Raw genomic sequence first — 14,837 nt, 5'->3', positions numbered from 1 at the left:
ATAGCAAAAAAAAAACATTGTTGCAAAGTATTAAGGATTGATCATCAGAATATATAACAGAACAACACTTTAAAATTAAGTTGATTATAAATCTACTTAAAACATTAATTGCATGCTTTTAATGTATGTTTATGTTTTGTAGCGTCATCAATTTTGTTAGCTTCTTTTGAATATTTCTTCTGGGGCAGAGGTTTTGGCTTGATTCCTAACCACTTCTCCATTTTTCTTGTGTTCTCATCGCGTCTACTTTGGAAAATGATAAGCAAAGACTTTATAACGCTCGGTAGAATACGGAAGCACGAAGTCATTCGATGCAGGCTTCTGATCGGCTGCAGAATATGCAAATTTCCGAACCGAAATTACGAAATTTCCAAACCGGACGAAGATTTCGAAATCGGAATAAAGCAAACGTTTGATTTTTAAAAGATAAAATTGGGCAAATTCCAGCGGCACACTAGACAAGGTCTCACGGCACACTAGTGTGCCCCGGCACACTGGTTAAAAAACACTGCAATACCTCCCGGATACTGAGGGAAATCCACTGGAAGAACCTGGTCTGATTTTTTTTATTCCCCCCCAAAATTAAGAAAAGTTTTATGGAGATTAAATAACCAAAATGGAGAGCATGTGAAGAGGAAGACATCTATCACGTGCATATATTCTAGCTATGTTGAAAAGATCACACACAGAGTAAGCCCACACAGCTGCTAATCTGTACATCTGTTTGTTTTTGTTTTTTTGCACTACTAGCAGTTCTCTTATACCTAGCCACTCCTTTGCACATCTGTTCTCCTCTGCACTATCGCACTCCAGTGTTATTGTTATTGTATAGTGACTTGTTTACCTGACAGCCCGTTTTGCACATCTGGTTAGCTGCTCCTCTTGCACTCTTTGCACTACTGTATAATACTATACATAGCTATAATTATTTAGTATATTATTAGTACTTCAATACTCCAACTCAATACAACATTTTATATATATCTGTACATTCAAGGAAACTGTGCGGGTCAGATGTATCGACATTTCGTTCCGTATACACGTGTACTAGAATGACAATAAAGTAGATCTGAATCTGAATCTGAAGATTACTGGGACAAATTATGGTTTGTTTTGAAAAGAAATGTGGTAAACAGGATACCCGAAACATTTAAATGGCTCTATTTGGGGTACCTAAAGGAAGAAATATTCATCTCATCTCATCAGCTGCACCGCTTATCCTCAGTAGGGTCGCGGGGATGCTGGAGCCCATCCCAGCAATCATCGGGCAGTGGGCAGGGGACACCCTGGACTGGTTGCCAGCCAATCGCAGGGCACACGGGGACAGACAACTCACTCGCTCAGTCACACCTAGGGACAATTTGGACCGGCCAATTCACCTGAAATGCATGTTTTTGGAATGTGGGAGGAAACCGGAGTGCCCGGAGGAAACCCACGCAAGCACGGGGAGAACATACAAACTCCGCACAGTAAGTCCGGGAGCTGGATTTGAACCCACTCAGGAGGTTCCCACGACCTCAGAACTGTGCCGCACACGCGCTAACCACTGCGTCGCCGTGCTGCCCGGAAGAAATATTACCAATAAAAATTCTTCTCACAGCTAGCAAAAAAAGTAATCACCAGATTATGGTAACTAATCACCATTTTGAATAATCCTGGACAAATGCGTAAAAAGGATAGATTACAGGGAAAATAAGGACACCCCAAATGAACAATGGCCGTTTGGTCACCTGAATAAACTTGTATGGCGCTATCTTCCGGGGTGGTTAGCGCGCAGCCCCACGGTGTGGGGGTTCAGGGTTCAAGTCCTACTACCGCAGCCTCCCCGTGTGGAGTTTGCATGTACTCCCCGTGCCTGTATGGGTTTCCTCCGGGCACTCCGGTTTCCTCCCACAACAAGACTGGCCTTTAAATCATGGAATATACTACCTAACACTGCAATATTGTCTTGTTTTATTTATGTATTTTATTTTGTAATTATTTTTTCTTTTTTTATTCTTGCTTTTTTTTAAATATAAGTTTAAAAAAGGAGAGAAAAAAGCACAAAAATTTACAAAAAAAGAAGCTTTACCTCCTTTTCTATAACAGATATGAAATCTAACAGCCAGGTTCCCATATTCAGGGAAACATTTTCATAAAAAATAAAAATAAAAAAGCAGAAAGACTAAAAAATCAATAAATCAATTACATGAGTGTTTGTATGCTAACGTGTCACTTTTCTGTTTGCATTTTTAATAAACTGTAGTGAAAATTGATTATTTTATTTTTTTACAAACTCACAATTGATAAGAACTATGTGAGATTAAGTTTTAGTGAAGGAAGGTAATATTGAGGAAAAAAACTCATATCATGATTTGTCAATTGCCCTAACCTGCGCTCACTCGATCAGCCCCAGCTGCCACTCGTTCCCTACTCAGTCCTCCTCCTATTTAAGCACGTCATTCTAGTTTACTCCTGGTCAGTCCGTCTGCGAACCTCAGCGCATGCAAGGCAAGCACTTTTGACTCTGGCTCCCGTTTTGATCCTGACCCGGTTCCTGTATCGATCCCCGATCCAAGCTCCGTTCTCCTGTTCCGTCTCCCCATATCCTGATTCTGTTTCCTGTATCACCCCGATCCAAGCTCAGTTCTCCTGTCCTAGCTACTCGTAACCTGATTCTGTTTCCTTTATCGATTCCTGATCCAAGCTCCGTTCTCCTGTCCCGGCTGCTCGTATCCTGATTCTGTTTTCTGTATCGATCCCCAATCCCTGGCTTCCCGCTCGTCTCCGCTACCCGACTTGTTCCGATCTTCGACCACGCTTCGTTCGCCAGGGCTTCCCGCTCCTCCTGCCCAGCAAGCACCAGATTGCTGTCTTTTTCCTCTCACCCTGATTTCCCCGATCCCTTAATAAAGCATTGTATGAAACCTTGCGCATTTGGGTCCCCTGATAGTACCAGTCGTTACAGTTCTATAATCAAATCCTACATCCCTGGATCATAATTTAAAGGTGGGGTGCGTCGTTTGAGGTGTCTTTCAAAAGTTTAAAGCAGAATATTTTCTCCATTATCCAACTGATTTCAAAGAGCCCTTAATTTTTTTTCCTGACATGCCTATCCTTATGTAACTCTTAGCAGAGCTATTCGGGGTCGTGGAACACATCAGGTAATAGGGGGGTAAGATTTTGGATAGTGACCTAATACTCGTGACCAGAGTTTTTTGCTAGTGTAGCATAAAAACGGTTAAAGTAAGAAAAGGCATGTTTCAAGTACAGTCCAACGGGTGACCCAAAACCCCTAAAAGATGGGGAAAAAAAGAACTTATACAAGCGCATCCATGAAATGCACGTACATGCACGCTTAACATAAGCTTAACAGAGGCTGCAATGACGACAAAGGCCAGAAGATGGTGTCAGCGAGTAAAAAAGTTCCAAATTCTTTACAACGCCTCTGAAAAATACAGCCCTTCAGCTTAGGCACACTTTTTATGCCATCCATTCGTTTTTCTGGCCCCAGTGTGAATGTCTTTTCTACCATGTGGCCCCCGTGCGGAAATAAGTTTGGCAAGCCCGAGTTAATGACAGAAATATTGCACTTTTGAAATCACGATGCGTGGTATTCAAAAGTGAGAAGAGGAGACTTAGGCTGCGTCCCATTCTTCGCACTTCCACTCGCTATGTGCCCTAGTCACTCGGTTTGCGCGTTCACGTGAAAATGGGGTGTGTCCCGATACTCTCAAGACCGAGGCAGAAGTGCCCTCAAACCATGTCGTAACCACTTCAAGACCGAGGGGGCTCTCGACCTCACTTGGCGGCGAAGTGACTACCCAGAAGGCTTTGCGAATTCTCAATATCAACAAACATGCCCGAAAAGGAACCGCACAAATGTAAGTAGTTTTCCACAACCACGCATGTATTTGCAACAAAATGTATTGAGATATCTTAGTTAGACGTAAATGCAATAGAAAATCGTATTTTCGCGTTAAAACACGAACATTGCAAAATCGCTACTTTACGAAGTGCACTAATCTACCAAGGGAGCTGGCAAAAAAAAATCTTCACGCTACAAACTGTAAAGTAGGATAACTGCAGAAAATCACGGTTGAGCCCATCCCTGTTTTTATCTTAAACGAGTCGTGCTTTTACATTTACATGGCCAGTCGCTAAAGGAGCATAGTCAGAATACCGTTCTGGACATAGCGCTTGTTTACTGCACACAATTTCGGGTGTCGTGTTTTATTTACAATATGATTCTTTCATGTGAGATCAGAATGCATTAGTTTTCATCATGCATTATGAGTAATGTCTCCGAATTTCTCGTGGAAATACAGTTGAAACAAACTACTATCACATAGTCCACTGCCTTCTCTGTAAACACATATTAAGTAAACTAATTACCTTCTCAAAATGTTGTCCAAATGTGGAGACAACTCTAAAGCATATGTGATGCTGGCCAATAGAAGGTTCATACAGCCATAAGAATATCATGTCATTTTTTTGTATCTATTCACTATCAAATAATTATCCAGAACACATCCTATAATTTCCTGTCTCATATCAACTTGTTGAGCATCCTATACACAGTTGTTTTTGTACAATACATCAGCATTAAGTAATTCTTGTTTTTTCCACCCAACCTAAAGGCCACTGTAGAACGTCCCGTGGAAGAGCTGGTCACCATCACAGCTACCACGCCATCCACACCACCGGGCACGTCGTTGGCACCTTCTAATCGGGCGCCAAACCCCAAATCACCCAGAAAAAAAAGGAAGCACGATACACTCCTTGACTTTTTGAAAGCGGAGTCTGCCGGAGCGAGGAAAAGGCTCGAAGAAACTGTGGCCAAAACTGAGCGGTTCCCGTCCTTTTTGGGAAGCTCGTGGACAAATTTCCAGAACAGTGACATCTCTGCAATGTTTCCCTTTGTTTTATAAAAGGATTTTTTTATTATTATTATTAAGAACTCAATGAAGTTCCAGTTTGTGTTTCCAGCTTTATGGAAGTATTGGTATATTTTTGTTAAAATTTGTGACACATTATTTATTTACTATTATGTATTTTGGCCCAATGTGAGTTTGTTTTTCTGAAAGTAAACTATTATTTAAGCTGGAGTGATTTGTAGTTGTTTTCTGTCCAACAGTCACATAGTTCACACACAGTATCTCACATCATTATGAAATAAACCACCAAGGTGTTACTCAAAATGAAGATGTTTATTGAATAGTAATGCAGAAAAGCACATAATGCAAATGTGGGTCTGACTTCCAGAGCCTAAAATATGGCTTTTGGGCAATTTATTCCATATTAACTGTGGACAATTCTTTGTACGGTGGACCTGGGAACCCTGAAGACCCGTGACACCACACGGTAGGACAGAGCGTGGACCAGCCAGTACACGTAGATCAAGACCTCCAGCCATGGCCCTGTTCCCTCTTTAGCAGCTCCTGCAGGGCCCACATAACCTTCTTGCTCAACCTTAAGTCCTGAATGAGTTCTGACTCCACATCCAACCATAAGCACAGGATGGGAACATTCCTGTCCAACCTGTCCACGCTTATGGGACAGCCACTCTGGAACACAATAGATAACAAATCAATTTAGACATAAATGTGGGCATAGAAAAGAAAAAGACCGCTTTAACTGTGATGTAAGCATCATGAAAAAATGTTGAAATTACCTTTTTATATTCAATGACAACTCTTTTGAATTAAATTCCTTATGAACTAAGGTTTTTGGGTCGTACAGGGAAGTTTGGTGACGATATTATGCCAGCTAAAGGGTCAGGTGGACTGTTCTTGTGTTTGTTTACGTTTCGTCATGTCACAGATTCAAGACCCCTACAATATGTCATAAAATGGCATTAAGATACTAATAAGTAGATTGCCATTTATGTCTACACAAACTAGGGTATTATGTGAACGTGCATTGTATGTTAACTCTTACTGTATATGACCGAACGGGTCATTTTTTTTAATGAGTGTACGTACCTTGTAAAGATGAATCAGCACTACATAGCGCCGAAGCTGTCTTCAGTATAGCACATTTCTCCTCCGTTGATTGGAGACATGGAAAAGATGAAGAGCTTTCAGGCAATCGGTAATAACACAGCAGTAGCGGGCATTTTTAACGTTGCACGAACTCTCCAACTGACACACTACAGGTTGAGACTCGAGTTGTTTACATGTGACGTAGACCAATACGTCACTGAGGTCTACAGCCAATTAATATTACCGCCATCTCCTGGACAGGGGTGGAACCTTGCAAGTCTTGTCCAAACCATCTCCACTTTGCACTCCACCGGCGGAGGGCACTCCTCTATCGAGGGACCTCACTGGAGGGTCCTCAGGGCCGAGTGAGAGAAATGGGATTGGGCCTTAAAGTCTAGACCCGTTTATTATAATCCTTCAAAAGGACTTTTTAATTTACTTTTTTAAAAACTTGAATACAAATAAATGGATCATGTTTATTAATGAGACAGGTATTTTACATAACATCCGGGTATTTTGTTTTTACTCTGAAGGGCAAGGAATTCTACTTCCGGTACCAGTACCTGTCTGCGCGTTTGACACATCTTGAAAAAGTCCCGGCCGGCGCGCGGCAGTACACCGCCCCTCCAGCTCCAGCTGTTCCCACCGCTGCGCCTCGGCCGTCAGCCCGCTGCCGAGCCACCAATGCCGCAGCGACCATGACAGGCATCGCCGCTGCTTCTTTCTTCTCCAACGCGTGCAGGTTCGCTAGCTGCGGACTCCATTTCGACTCCTTGGCTGAACTCATCTTGCACATCGAGGATACGCACATCGGTAAGCGAGCTTAGCGGTTAGCATTAGCGGCTAGGCTAACGAGCTAGCCGGCGGCTTCCTGCTCCTTGACGACCCTGTTGCTAGGTGTGGTGGGTGTCGCTCTTTGCCTCGACTTCCTGTCAGTCACGCCGCAGCGTTAACGTGGCGTTTTTCCTCACTGTTTGAATGTCACCGCATGGCGAGAACTATTTCGACTTTTGAGGAAGGAGAAGAACTCTTGACACGTCTGTTTTTCCTTCTCGTGCGGCATTTATTGTAGCTCGAGGCCCTTCGCGCCAATGTACCGGAAGTGCGCTTAATTCGAACTCCACTTCACGTCAAGAGAATTTCAAACTTGAGGATTATCTGTAATATAATATATATCCCTCTGTAACTGTATCCCACTCTGTATATTTAAATATTTTCTATCTAGATATCTAGACATCTATCCATCTAGATATCTATCAATCTAGATGGATATCTAGACATCTATCCATCTAGATATCGATCAATCTCGATGGATATCTAGACATCTATCCATCTAGATATCGATTAATCTCGATGGATATCTAGACATCTATCCATCTAGATATCGATCAATCTCGATGGATATCTAGACATCTATCCATCTAGTAGATATCGATCAATCTCGATGGATATCTAGACATCTATCCATCTAGTAGATATCGATCAATCTCGATGGATATCTAGACATCTATCCATCTAGTAGATATCGATCAATCTCGATGGATATCTAGACATCTATCCATCTAGTAGATATCGATCAATCTCGATGGATATCTAGACATCTATCCATCTAGTAGATATCGATCAATCTCGATGGATATCTAGACATCTATCCATCTAGTAGATATCGATCAATCTCGATGGATATCTAGACATCTATCCATCTAGTAGATATCGATCAATCTCGATGGATATCTAGACATCTATCCATCTAGTAGATATCGATCAATCTCGATGGATATCTAGACATCTATCCATCTAGTAGATATCGATCAATCTCGATGGATATCTAGACATCTATCCATCTAGTAGATATCGATCAATCTCGATGGATATCTAGACATCTATCCATCTAGTAGATATCGATCAATCTCGATGGATATCTAGACATCTATCCATCTAGTAGATATCGATCAATCTCGATGGATATCTAGACATCTATCCATCTAGTAGATATCGATCAATCTCGATGGATATCTAGACATCTATCCATCTAGTAGATATCGATCAATCTCGATGGATATCTAGACATCTATCCATCTAGTAGATATCGATCAATCTCGATGGATATCTAGACATCTATCCATCTAGTAGATATCGATCAATCTCGATGGATATCTAGACATCTATCCATCTAGTAGATATCGATCAATCTCGATGGATATCTAGACATCTATCCATCTAGTAGATATCGATCAATCTCGATGGATATCTAGACATCTATCCATCTAGTAGATATCGATCAATCTCGATGGATATCTAGACATCTATCCATCTAGTAGATATCGATCAATCTCGATGGATATCTAGACATCTATCCATCTAGTAGATATCGATCAATCTCGATGGATATCTAGACATCTATCCATCTAGATATCTATCAATCTCGATGGATATCTAGACATCTATCCATCTAGATATCTATCAATCTCGATGGATATCTAGACATCTATCCATCTAGATATCGATCAATCTCGATGGATATCTAGACATCTATCCATCTAGATATCGATCAATCTCGATGGATATCTAGACATCTATCCATCTAGATATCGATCAATCTAGAATAATATCTAGACATCTATCAATCTAGATGGATGTCTAGTCATCTATCCATCTAGATGGATGTCTAGACATCCATCCATCTAGACATTTTCATTTGCCAAAAAAATCAGAAAAAAGTAAACCTCCTTTTACAACTAATGTCAACAAGTCTGTTTTTTGGGTTACATTTTTGAATATGATCAACATTCTCAATCTGCAAATATACAATATGCTTAAAAGGGCTGCCCCTTGTGTTGAGGTACACATATGTCATCATTATTATTTTTCTTTATACATTATATATTTTATATTTATTTTTATTCTGTATTTCTGCAATAGTTTATGTTCATTTGAAAACAATGTGGTGTTTGTCTGTTCCTTGCCAATTTTGTTTGTAATGATGCAATGAGGGCAGCTGAGTGGTTAGCGAGTCTGCGGCACGGTTCTAAAATCATGGGTTAAAATCCAGCTATAAGCCTTCCTGGCTGGAGTTTGCATGTTCTCCCCCGTGCTTGCATGCGTTTCCTCCACTCTGGTTTTCTCCCACATTCCAAAAACATGCATGTCCGGTTAATTGGTCGGTCCAAATTGTCCCTAGGTGTGAATGAGCGAGTGAATTGTCTGTCTCTGTGTGCCCTGAGACTGGCTGTCAACCAGTTCAGGTTGTCCCCTGACCCATGCCCGAAGATGGCTGGGATGGGCTCCAGCACTCCTGTGCAGATATTGAATGGATGTATGTATGATGCAATGATCCAAAAAAAAGTAAGATACTTTTATAAAAATGGTCTTAGGCGGCCTCTGCCGGACCAAAAAGGTACTACAACTTGATCCAATTCACTCATTTGCATTGATTAACCTGCTATAAATTGTGCAACACGACGAATAGATGAGGTAATTAGTTGCAACGCTTTTAATAATCGATTTCAATCGATTTTTGATTCATACATCTTTGCAGCCTTAAGCACATCTTCTTTTTATGATATTTCCTACGCCCATTCCCCACCCACAAAACAACCCTGAGGCTTTGTTAAAATCACCAAAGTAGTAATCAATTCCCTTTTTACCCTGAATTATGTTATGTTTTCATTTAAAATTCCTTGCTGATTGTAGTCACAGACTTCAAGGCAAATTGTGTCTTATTAGTGCCTCAAAGTGGTTAAAAAAAACGCAGTCATTACAAAAAAAGAGCTTTTAGCACTTATTTGAGTTGCACGTCTCAGTAGCAGTCAAATAATACACACTGTTCCTTTAAAGTTTCAGCCAATATATCATTTGTGTTTCCTAGTATACGATAGTCCTCCTGACCTTCATGGTTGACGTATAAACTATCCGCGTGATACTAAAAGTCACCCCATATTTATCTAACACTCTCTGTGTATGACTTTTAATGCCAGGCTTTGGTTGCAAATTGTAGTTTGCAGTAATCCAAAGAGTAAATTCCCTAAGTTAGCTCCTGCATCTGTTCTCTCCGTGTAATATTTCAGTCTCATTATTGCAACTGACAAGGCCCAGCTGCCTCTAGTGCTCTTGTTTGTTGCTTGAACGCCTTTAATATCCTCTCCCCTGTCATGTGTGCAGTAAGGTGTTAGTCACGAGGGATAAATGGGGGAAAAAAATCCCCTGAAATGACTTATTGGGGAATAATGAGGCAATTAGTGTGCTCTGTGTGGAAAAATCTTTGTAGCGCCCCCATTTCTGTGTTGCCTGTGCCCACTCAAAGTGCAAAATCTTGCTCGCTGTGCCAAGCCCCCGTGAAGTGTAATTACAGACAAGAGTGGCTGCATTGGCCACTCTTCCTCCTCATCTGGTGGCCTGCTGCACCAAGCTCATTCTCCTTTATAATTAAAGCGCTTGGAAAACAAGCGTCGACATTCTCCCTCCGGAGCAACAGGCTGCTTTGGAGAAGTTGTCTGGCAATAGATGGCGCTACCCTGCTGCGGCTGGGGGAAAAGGGACAAAATTAATGGCTGACATGTTCACCGTGTAGATGTCAAGGCTTGTGAGTTTTGTGGATGTTTAACTATGGTGTATACTCTGAGTCAGTGCCAGAGTTTGTTGTCTACACTAAAAAGGAAGATTTCGAAGCATTTCTCTCCTATAGCTTATGTTCCTGATTTAGTAAAATTTTTCACTGCACAACTGCTATTTAAGGTCAACAAAAACATAGTGCCAGAAAACATCCATAAATTATTCATTCGGAAAGAGGGAAATTATAACTTAAGGGGCTGTAGTAAATTCCTAATCCCAAAGGTGAGAACCACCAGGAAAAGTATGTGTGTGTCTGTGTGTGGAGTCAAACTTTCGAACAATTTACTAGACAAGATCAAACAATGTCCAACTATTCACTTGTTCCAATTTGAATCCAAAAAAAAAAAACATTACTGGCGGAACACAGAGATGAAGAAAATGGGGTATGAGTGATAGGGGAGATTGGGAATAGTGAGTCTAAAACTATGGTTAACTTTGTTGTTATTGTTGCATTTGTTATATCATAACGGTTATTATTAATATTATTACTATTATTGCTATTATCATTGGTGTATTTGATAGGAAAGATGAAGGGGTAGGGAAATAAAACATCTGCTTCTTACTACCCCTTTTCGAACATATTATGAAACATTAATTTGTTGAGTTATTGTTTTTATTTTAATGTTCGAAATAAAGTTTTCATTCATTCCTGGATGATACTAGTGTGTTTTTGGACATTCTAGACTTGAACTCTTTGTTATAGTCAATTTTTACTTGAGGATCAGCACTTGGTTTGCTGCGGCAATTCCGTCACCACAAATGTAATCCATCCTATGGCTGGTTGATATAAATGATGACTGCCACGAGGTAAACAATTCATGCACAATGAGAAACTGCATATTTGAAGTCTGATTGGTTGATCAAACCCAGAACTTGTGAATTTTGGAGTAAACGTGCTTTAAAGTCAAACACAATGCCACCTAAAATTCTAATGAAAAAACAAGCTTTTATATATTAATGTTGGTGATATACATTATAGTTACTACACCAAGAAAAATGTTACAATTGTTAGATGTTTGCAGCAAAATTTAGGCAAATCATAGTCATTTTGAAAACTAATACAATCAACCAATAGTTGTCACGGCTGATACTAGGTAAATATTGTCTGCTGATACTAGCATTGCATCAGTTACTTGCGGCACCAACCTTTGCCAGTTTTACCATCAGAAACTACACCGGCGGAATTGGAATGGTTTAGTAATCGCTAATAAATTGTAATATTTGACCTCTAAATGTCACTGTATTGTGTAGTGCAACTGCAAGAATAAAAACTAGAAACTCAGTGACCAAATGGCATTTTTTTTCTTTCTGAGATTTTGTTTTGGTTTAAGGGTATACCTATAGCAGCAAAATGGCCAACAAACCATGTCAGCTCTCTCTAGATGAGCTTTAGGTTATGTAAAATAACTATACATTTCTTGACCAACGAGTATTTAAAAAAATGTACGTTTGTATGATGGTTTTGATATTTTTCTTCAATTCAAATCGATAATTGTGGGTTATTTTCCAGTAAGAGGTGCTAAATGATACCTACCGTAAAAATCGGACTACAAGGCGCACTTCATTGTAAGCCTCACTTTCTACAGAAAAAAACATTTATACAAACATAAGCCGCATGTGTCCACAGTTAAACATGAGATATTTCCAAAGAAAATCCGTACACGGAAAGAGAGTTCATAACATATGGCAACTTAACCCCTTAACCTTCCAGTGGGCTGACGGACTTTTGATAAACAAATACGTGTCTGTGCGATGTGACTAGTCACTGAAATACGTCATGCCTCAGATCATTGGAAAGCTTGAACTCTTGGGATTCAAGATATGTCAATTTCAAAATATACTCATCAGAGAAACATCTTGATCCGTGTGAAAAACGATAAAGCCGGCGTAACACCATTAGGTCCCCTGGGCCGTCTTCATTTTCTTTGAATGTCTGGAAAAATGTTATGCTCTGAAAAAAAGTAATACGTTTACAAGTATAGCCTCTAATGTCTTTAAAAAGTGATGATTTTATGAGAATATTTTCTAAAATATAGTGAACCAATTATCAAGCTACCTTTTTCTTGTAGGATTGAAACATTTTCCCTTCATTGCAAATGCATTTTTAGAAAAACCCTTGAGGCTTTCACAGTAATTCCCATGACTAAATCAAAACCACAGTTATTGTGCAATGCTGTGAGAGTGGAAGCTGTTACATCTGCAAAAAAGGCCAACCATGGATCATTAATGGATTCCAACTTTGTGAACATGTTCACCCACAATGAAAGAGCAGATACTAACAAGAACCAGAAGAATAGCTGCTTGCGCAGAAAGACTTCAGCATGGAGCCTAAATCAAGTTATTAGGTTTGAAAGATGTCCTCGGTGGTCTGCTGGTTATGTGTTTGCAGGAAAAGCCTCGCTTAAATGTTTGCTTTGTCGCTGAGAAACCAGACATAAGTTGACTCCAAGCACACAGTGAGTGTTATTAGGCCTGTGTACGTATGTTTGCGCCTTTGTGCGTGGGGTGTGTGGGTACTGCTAAGGTCTGGCGTCATGATGGCCTGCACTGTCCAAAACTTGCTAACAATCAGCGTTTTTGTTGCCAATTCTCACTGGAGGCACATTTAGAGGATTTTGCTCAGGTACCCTCCATTTCCCCCCGATATTATGCGTAGGTAAAATGTTTATCAAAGCCCAACTAGGTTCCCTAAATCTGTGCACAAGGCTGGCCTAATTAGATTTCTCCTCCTTGCAACACTGCTACCGTTTCTGTGTGATGTTTTTTTTCCAAAATATGACTAGAATTAAATTGTGTAACACCACTGAGTGTTAGTTCAGCGTTCAAGGGATAGTTTAATTGAATTAAGTTGAAATTGTCTATGTAGCTGGCAACCAGTTCAGGATCTCCCCTGCCCACTGCCTGAAGATGGCTGGGATGGGCTCCAGCACCCCCGCGACCCTACTGAGGATAAGCGGTACAGATACTGGATGGATGAATGGATGGATTGTTTAGTTAATATCTGTTTTGTTTTTCCAATGGACCAGGGTTGGGAAGGGTTACTTTAACTTGATTACTTTCAATTACTTTTGGATTACTCCAATTCCAAATATGCTAATAAAAGACAAAATAAACTAAGTATGAATAAAATGATGACTCACAAGACGTGTTAAGCTTTCTCTCCTGGCTTTGATCTCTTTGATCTCCGGCAAAACGAACATAAAATGCGACAGAAACAAAATGAAAATAAATCCAAACAGCTTGCCAACATCATTTTTGCCGTTCCATGTATTCCGTTACTCCCCAAGCCTGCACAAAATTGAGTCATTTTATTCATATTTAGTTTCTTTTGTCTTTTATTAGCATATTTGGAATTGGAGTAATCCAAAAGTAATTGAAAGTAATTCAGTTAAAGTAACCCTACCCAACCCTGCAATGGACTCGCATAAAAATCTCTCACCTTTAGAAAAAAGTGACCTACGAGAATTGTATAGATACAATGAGAGATTGTTTTGAAGCAGGGACTGTGAGATTTCCTTGCGTGAATGCAATGTTTTAAGGTGGTGCGTTTGGATTAATATCAGTTTAGTTCCCGTGGGCAGGAGTATTGTATTTATTCGTGAGTAACGCACATTCGATTGTATCTCCTTACTACACTATTTTTTTATTCACAGTACCAGAGACAAATGTTGGAGAATAAAGAAAATAAAAAGTCGCCCCGAAAGATATAAATAAACGCAAGAAAGCACGATGTGAGGAACGACTCTTTGGTGTATCTGATGATGAATGACTTTAAAGAACATTAAATAAATACATTGTACATTTTATGTTGGTATTGTGTTCGTAGTTGACACTAAATGATTTGAATCGTGGTCACAGGTATTCATCATTTGTCACTTTCAATGAGAAAAGGTAAACCAATTTTTTATTCCGATTTTCAATAAAACATTAGGGGTGCACATTATACACAAATAAATATGGTATTTATTGCTCTGCTCTTAGATTCGATCTGCAACCTCAGTGGAAGTATTTAAATCTAGGCTTAAAACACACTTCTATTCCATAGCTTTTAATTGACCTATATTACAGGTTGACAATATCTGTGTATTATTTGTTATTGCAACATCCGTTGCAGACTGGTCAGCCTGGAAGGGGGGATCACCTGATGTGCGGTCCCTATTGTTTTGCTAATTAAAATTTGTATTTATATTTTTGCCGCATTTTACTGAAAATATAACAAATTTTAGGATTTTCATAATTTCACTTATCTGCCTCTGGCTAGAA

General features: G+C 39.9%; 1 protein-coding gene and 2 long non-coding RNA genes across 3 annotated transcripts in view; 2 read left to right on the top strand and 1 right to left on the bottom strand.

Annotated features, from left to right (window-relative positions):
* Nucleotides 1-3,626: 3,626 nt before the first annotated feature.
* Nucleotides 3,627-5,087, top strand: LOC148372728 (uncharacterized). The gene is made up of 2 exons (XR_015849658.1): nucleotides 3,627-3,863; nucleotides 4,620-5,087. It is a non-coding gene; the product is annotated as an uncharacterized LOC148372728 (long non-coding RNA).
* Nucleotides 5,088-5,170: 83 nt separating this feature from the next.
* Nucleotides 5,171-6,344, bottom strand: LOC148372727 (uncharacterized). The gene is made up of 2 exons (XR_015849659.1): nucleotides 5,964-6,344; nucleotides 5,171-5,546 (listed from the first exon to the last, which is right to left on the bottom strand). It is a non-coding gene; the product is annotated as an uncharacterized LOC148372727 (long non-coding RNA).
* Nucleotides 6,345-6,565: 221 nt separating this feature from the next.
* jazf1b (JAZF zinc finger 1b) overlaps nucleotides 6,566-14,837 on the top strand; it is a 28,178-nt gene continuing 19,906 nt past the window's right edge. The window contains exon 1 of the mRNA XM_088328101.1: nucleotides 6,566-6,776. Within this exon, the coding sequence (XP_088184227.1) occupies nucleotides 6,662-6,776 (115 nt within the window). The 5' untranslated portion in view covers nucleotides 6,566-6,661. The remainder of the gene's footprint in view (nucleotides 6,777-14,837) is intronic.

The sequence above is a fragment of the Urocampus carinirostris genome, chromosome 2 (genome assembly GCF_059441175.1).
Source record: "Urocampus carinirostris isolate Australia breed hairy pipefish chromosome 2, RoL_Ucar_1.0, whole genome shotgun sequence".
In the NCBI taxonomy this organism is placed as follows: Eukaryota; Metazoa; Chordata; class Actinopteri; order Syngnathiformes; family Syngnathidae; genus Urocampus; species Urocampus carinirostris.
The sequence above is the reverse complement of the archived record's forward strand: the minus strand, read 5'-3'. Positions and strand labels throughout refer to the sequence as shown.